The sequence below is a fragment of the Xyrauchen texanus genome, chromosome 11 (assembly GCF_025860055.1).
Source record: "Xyrauchen texanus isolate HMW12.3.18 chromosome 11, RBS_HiC_50CHRs, whole genome shotgun sequence".
Classification (NCBI taxonomy): domain Eukaryota; kingdom Metazoa; phylum Chordata; class Actinopteri; order Cypriniformes; family Catostomidae; genus Xyrauchen; species Xyrauchen texanus.
In genome coordinates, this window is record NC_068286.1 from 16,372,904 (window position 1) to 16,380,032 (window position 7,129).

The 7,129-nt window shown below is 36.5% G+C and overlaps 1 protein-coding gene across 3 annotated transcripts; it reads right to left on the bottom strand.

Annotated features, from left to right (window-relative positions):
• Window positions 1-6: 6 nt before the first annotated feature.
• LOC127651804 (GTPase IMAP family member 4-like) lies at window positions 7-6,215 on the bottom strand. 3 transcript variants are annotated; one of them, XM_052137824.1, is made up of 2 exons: window positions 6,109-6,211; window positions 7-1,659 (listed from the first exon to the last, which is right to left on the bottom strand). In XM_052137824.1, the coding sequence occupies exons 1-2, from the start codon at window positions 6,122-6,124 to the stop codon at window positions 770-772; spliced, it is 906 nt and encodes a 301-aa protein (XP_051993784.1). In that variant the 5' UTR covers window positions 6,125-6,211; the 3' UTR covers window positions 7-769. The 3 variants fall into 3 exon arrangements, with proteins under 3 accessions (XP_051993784.1, XP_051993783.1, XP_051993785.1); XM_052137823.1 differs by having other exon boundaries at window positions 1,573-3,687; window positions 6,109-6,209; XM_052137825.1 differs by lacking the exon at window positions 7-1,659 and adding an exon at window positions 3,724-4,828 and having other exon boundaries at window positions 6,109-6,215.
• Window positions 6,216-7,129: the final 914 nt, after the last annotated feature.

Below are 7,129 nucleotides of genomic sequence, written 5' to 3' on the forward strand. Positions count from 1 at the left end.
TAAGTATTTATTTTCTTACAAGCACTCACAGCATCTAATACATGAACTCCAAGACAGGAATATAAATGCCATTTTAGGATGTAGCCAACAGCTCAGAAAAATATGCCAGTAGAATTGCGTGTTGAGCAGCTATGAAAACATTTTAAATATTACTTTTCACACTTGCTCACTTGCGTGCACACACATATACAAATAAATGCATTTAGTGGGTAAACTAATCTGAATATCCTTTTGCAAATGTATTAAATGCACACACACACACACCCATATTGTTGTTACTATCCTTATGAGGACTCTCCATAGACATAATGATTTTATACTGTACATATAGATTCTATCCCCTAACTATAGATTCTATAGTTTCTATCCCCTAACCCTAATTCTACCCCTAAACCTAACCCTCACAGAAAACGTTCTGCATTTTCACATTTAAAAAAAAACATAGTTTAGTATGCTTTTTAAGCTATTTGAATTATGGAGACATTAGAAATGTCCTCATAATGCACAGTTATAGCATAATAGCCTTGTAATGACCAGTTTTAACCTAAAAAAGTCCCCATAAACCACCCAAACCTGTAAACACCCACCACATATGCACTTAATCAGGTTGCTCAATCCAGACTATCCTACTACAAATTGTGACAAAGCAGTAGTTGTTCATCACATAGGAAAGCAATATTTAAAATAACTTTATTTAATATATTTTTCCACAGACTATTTGTTTACATCAGACTTTAGATCTCTACCGCTGAAAAAAATCATGTAACGGTCAAATTGAACTCATTAACTGATTCTGCCCAAGTTTTTTACTGATGAACTTTTCAAGAGTATTACATAGAAATTCTATGATTATATTAAGATATTTATTGTTTCTCTCAGCTCTCTCTCTTGCTTCCCTCTCTTGTCTTTCCCACAGCTCTGTTTTGGCCTGGATCAGATCTTCTGCTGCTGCACATTTGGCACATTTCAGTGTCTCCAGTTCTCTGAGCATCTGCTCTTCAGATTCCTTCAAGATTAGCTGTTTCTCCTCTTGAATTGCACTCTCTGCCTTCTCTAGCATTTCATTGGTATAATAACCTCCTCCATTCTCAAAAATCATCTTGTTTATTTTTTCAAATAGTTGATCAACCTGCATGGTATCCTTGGACTCATTATTGAAAACATGGTAGCGCTGCTGGCATTTCTCAAAGAATCTCTCCATATCTGGATTGTTGCTGACAAATTCTTGAACATTTCTACCCTCAAACTTGTCTCCGTTTGTGAACAGAAACATGGTGTGCTTACATGCACCGTCTCCAAAGATCTGCAGAAAGACCTCCACTGTGTCTCTGTCCTCTTGTGTGAACCTACCAGGCTGAAGCACAAGCAAGAAGACATGTGGACCAGGGGTGGAAAGAGGAATACACAGCTTAATTCTGCTGACCATTTCTGCTACAGCAAAACTGGTGTCAAATAGTCCTGGTGTGTCAATAACAGCAACCTTGGTGCTGTTCAAACTCTTTGTAGCTTTCCAGCAAACCTTTGTCACAGAAGATGCTGATACATTAACTTCAAAAAACTTTTCACCAAGAATGGTGTTTCCAGTGGCACTTTTTCCAACTCCAGTCTTCCCCAAGAGACATATCCTGAGCTCGCCACATGGATTCTGCTGGTCTTGCACTGTTAAAAGCAATACAATAAATAACACGATCACAATGTTGTTATGCTACACAATGAATCTTGGAATTTAATGTCATATATTGTGACAACATATTTGTGAAATAGCAATATACTGTACAGTGCTGCCTTGCATGCATTGTACTTTTCTAACATGACTGAAATCTAAAAAAGACTATTTGACCTCCTGATTCAAAATGCATGAAAATAGATGAATACATCAACTGCAACATCGGAAATGTAATCTGTTACTATTTAAAAATTACACAATTAAAAATGTCATCAGTGACATTATATTTTAGATTACACTTTTAGGTCATCTGATTAGTTTTGGAATATGCGATTTATTAAAAGGTTTTGAGTCAATTTAATTTAAGTGTAGGAATAATCTGGGTTCTATACAAGTTAAACTCAATCGACAATATCTTTGGCATAAAGTTGATTTCCACCAAAAATTTGACTAATTCCTTCTTTTCTTAAAAAAAAAACCCCAAAAGGAACAAATGTAAGTGTTAGGCACTTGCCACTTACAATGGCATTGAATGGGGCTAATCCATAAACATTAAAATACTCACTGTTTCAAAAGATAAACATAAAAAATATAAAATTTTAGTGTGATAAAATCACTTTCTAACCTTTTCTGGGTAAAGTTACTGAATATCTTATTTTACAACTTTGTTGCAAAGACAAACGTAATGTAATCTAATTACAAGTACTCATTTTTCAATCTGACATGTAATTGTAATCAGATTACATCTAGTCCATTAGTACCCAACACTGAAAATCAGTTTATGAAAAAAGACACATTTTCAAGACACATCTTTTATTTCACAACATGAAAGCACAACTGTAAAATTAGAGTGTTTGAAAACGTTATCATTTACAAAAGTTGGCATAATGTTAACCTTTTCCCATCAACCAGTAGGTGCTACAGTCTCAAACAGGTATGTTATAAAAGACAGAAACAATCATGTGTAAATAAACCTCTACTGTAGAAACTTACTGCGTTTAATCCTAAATCATTTTTATATCATTTAAATGTCATTCAGACAGGCAACATGGGTACTAAGTACTGAACCTCTCATTAAAACAATGCCTGCTACATTTCTTCTATTCTCTATTTTATTAGTTTCCTCGCAATTAAAAGTGATACTAAACCCACTAAGCAAAATTGTGCTCTGTTTTCCTTTTTGAATACACTTTGTACGATTTCCCAAAGTGTTTCACTTGTCTGTTCGTCAGTGGCAATTTTATCTACATTTGTTACAGTCTTGTCACTTTGAACACTCTCAGTGCTGAGAACTGGAAAAACGATAGCTGGTGGTCCATTTGTGCCTTGCCTTTGTGTCTTGAGGAGAGCTGCACACAATAATAGCACTGCAACAGAAGCGGCGGCAATGTAGAAGAGCTGTGGTTTCCAGCGGCTTCTCTGCTCGCTAGCTTTCCTAACATAATATGGTTGTTTGCTTCTCTTTCTCAGCTGACTGTCCACTTTCTCAAAGAGCTCACTGACTTGACATGTATTTTCTCTGTCAGTGTTATTGAACACATGATATTGTGATCCACATTGCTGGATAAGTTTCTGCAGGTTCATATCCTCTCTGACAAACTGGTCTAAACTTTTATTTTTGAGTTTGTCTCCATACGTAAAAAGCACTATGGTGAACATATTCACATTTGAACACAACATCTTCTGCAGTGTCTCCATCACCTGTCTTTCCTGCTCAGTGAAGCGACCTAACTGAATAACAAGGAGAAAAGCATGGGGTCCTGGTTCACACAGAGACAAAGCTCTCTTTAGCTCCTCCTCTACCTCTATAATGGACTGTTCACTGTTTATTAAGCCAGGTGTGTCCACAACAGTCACTCTCCTCCCACAGACATCAGCATCTCGCATTTCACTCTTTAATGTGAGGGATGTGGCACTGACGTCAGACAAAAACTCATCTCTGCCGAAAATGGTGTTTCCTGCTGCACTCTTTCCGACTCCCTGAAGGCCAATGAGAACCAGACGAAGGTGCTCCTTCATTCCTGGAAAGAACGGAACTTCATGGCTCATTTGTTTTAAAGAAAAAATCCAATAACCAGTTCTCTAAAACGAATTCATAAACATATAATGAAGCTGCACAAATATTGTGAGCGTAAAGCTTGAAAAAAGTAGCCAAAACACCAAAACAGTTTATATCAACTTGCATATTTTTATTAGTTTCTGAATAACATTACAGTTTTGCATTCTAGCACCAGAAGAAAATATAGTAATCCCGTACAACACCGTTTACAATGGGGCTTTTATCTGAGTTTTTTTTTAAACCTAAAAAAAATTTTCTTAACCATTTTTCATTTTTCTAGTTGAAATAAGGCCACTCAGTGAGCTTTTCTCATTGGGCAGAGCAGCCTTTCATTGCAACAGCAGCTGCTGCAACACTTACTCCTGCCACTATCACACCAGATTTCAGAAATGTGTTGTTTCTTTCTGCTCTTTCTCTTGCTTCCTGTTCACTAATTTTCTCCATTTGCATGAGGCGTGTCTTCTCTTCCTCAATCGCTCTCTCAGCTTCCTGAAGCATATCATTGGTGTAATGGTTTTCACCATTTGCTATGACAAGTTGGTCTATCTGTTCAAACAGCATGTCAACCTGGTTTGGATCTTTAACAGCATTGTCAAAAACATGGTATCGTCCACTGGTTGACATGATAAATTTATGCAGATCTGGACATTCTTTAACAAACTGATGAATGTTTTTTTTTCCTCGCTTCAACATGTCTCCATGAGTGAACAGCACAATTGTGTATTTTGATGCACTTTCGCCAAAGATTTTCTGAAGTCGATGCACTGTATTTATTTCCTCTAATGTAAATCTCCCGAGCTGCACGACAATAAGAAATACATGAGGGCCTGGTGCAGACATGGATATGCACATTTTAATTTCTGCCTCAGTCTTTGTAATGTTCACTTGTGTGTCAAAAAGGCCTGGAGTGTCAATAATGGCAACCTTTCTGCCACTGGCACGCCCTCTGTCTTTATCACATACTGTAGTCACAGAGGAGGCTGACAGCTCTGAATAAAACTTGTTCTCTCCCAGGATGGTATTTGCTGCTGCACTCTTTCCTACACCAGTCTTCCCAATCAGCACAATTCTTATTTCATCACTGTTCTTCTGAATCCTCTGCACTGTTAAAGGACAAGGATATAATTACATCTGTATTCACAATTATGGTAGTTCGGAGCAAAGTTTCTCAGTTAAAGAGAGTGAAAAGTGTAAACTAAGCTTTAGAGTAAATTGACGAGTTTTACTTTATTTTCACCTTCACTTTGGGATGTGTAAAGCAAGCACCCCATTTCCTTTGAAAGTCACTTTTGTAAATAAATCCTTGACGTCCTTGTCTATTTATCGAGGTGATATGAAATGGTGATGCTGATGAATTGGCCCCTTTCATCAGCATACTGTACATGATATCGGAACTGGGAATTTCCTGAGTTTACAGTCCTTTTTGTATAATTTCTAGTCCTGAAATCCCTAATCCATCTTCTAATTATTAAGAGTAGAGAACTTGAAAAACATTGCAGAGAAATTTCTTGTCAGTTTTATAATTTTACCATTTCTTGTCTAAAAATAATATCATCCTGTGTTTATGATGATTTTTATTATTTCTTGAATTCTGTACCACTCGAGTGTCAAAGTGAAATCTTTTTTCTTTTTTTCTTCTTTTTATTTGCACATTCTATGCATTTAAATCATATTCTTCTTTTTAGTTTTAGTTTTTAATTGATTATATTTGTATTTACTGTAGACAAATAATAGGTAAATGATTACATATTATGTTTTCCTCTTTCCTCTTGTCTTGTTGCAATCATAAACTAAAAAATATTTCTGGCTAAGGTCACATTCAAAAAAATATGTTTCAGTTACACACTTATACATATGCATAAACTTTGTATAAAGTATAACATTTGTTTAATTAATGCCAAAGCACATGCGGATGCTTTGCAATTTACAAGATTGTACTGCTCAAAATTTAAATGAAGTTTGTTCACAAATTCTTTAAAAATCCTTTTCATTCATTTTAATTAAATACTTCACATTTATTAAGAGTTCAAAATATGTACAATATCTAAAGATCTTAATTCAGTTTAATGGAAATTTGTCATATATTTTAAATGTGTGAATCTTAAAAATAGACTGATTAGTTATTTATTTATTTACTGGGAGTGTAAGTCCACACTTTCTCCATTCTAAATTCCCATATCATTATTTCTGATTCAGATTGTTTTTACTTACACTTTCCTTTGCATAATAATAATCAAACAAAAACTATTATTGAAAATATTCTTTATATATATAATTGTCTACTCCAACTAAGCAAGAGAATGTAAATTCACTAAACGTTTCTCTGTTAAAAAAAAAACACTGTATGTGTTTGCTAAACAAATATGATAAAATTATGAATTACCTTTTTCAGTTGCCATTGTGTTAAGATTTTAGGACTGGTCAGGTGTACGTAGGTATACTGTATTTGTTAAAGGCTGTTTGAAGTATTTTGCTGAAGATTTTCCGTCCTTTGGCACATTAAAATCAGTCCAGACTCTTTATAATCTGTCTAGCCCTCCCATATATTCAAACAAATACAAAGATGAAAAGGCCACACCTGTTCCTTTTCAAAAAGCTACACTTATGATGCTGCGCTGAATTAGCGCTTTGGGAACAACTCTTAGGTGTGACCAGCTGTGTATATGTGTGCAACACGTCAATGAAAATTGACCAGAATTTATAGCCTCTGCCAGTGACATCATTGGATGCACCTGTAGCAGGGCTATAAATAGATGCGTCACAGGTGCATCGTCAGATCTTTTGTCTTCAGATCACTCTGTGTGTGTGTGATTCATGAGCCTGTCAGAACTTTCTTTCCTCTGTTAGGAGATAGAATTGTTAGGCAGAGTGCAGAAACCTTTCTCTTTCTCTTTTCTCCAAAAAAAAAAAGGAAAAGAATGACTGATAAACAAAGCAAAGCAGTTTTGCTTTGTGTGTTTGGGGGAAGAGCATGCTGCTCTTGCGTTGCGGCAGGGCGAGTGCAAGCATTGCGATCTGTTTACAGTCAAAATGCTTCACACTCGTCTCGCTTACTTCCAAGAGCCAGCACCCACTCTTTGCCACCCCCACTCATCGTGGGGCTCTCGCATAGATCTGGCTGAGGAGCGAGAGACGGGTCCGTCATTATCACTCACTCTCTCTCCAGATCCAGCTGATCCTTCTCGTAAGCCTGAAGCGCGCCTTGGCGCCTCTTCGGTTCACGAGGGGGACGCTGAACCTCTGTACATTCCACGCACAATAATAAAGCGGTTGAGGAATTACTCGAGGTGGTTACCAGACTATAGTTAAACTGGCCACGCGAACAAGAGACCCCCCCCTCCTGTGGCTGAAAAAAAAAGGAAGGGAAGGGAACGCTATATCTGTCCCTTCCTTTCTTCTATGAC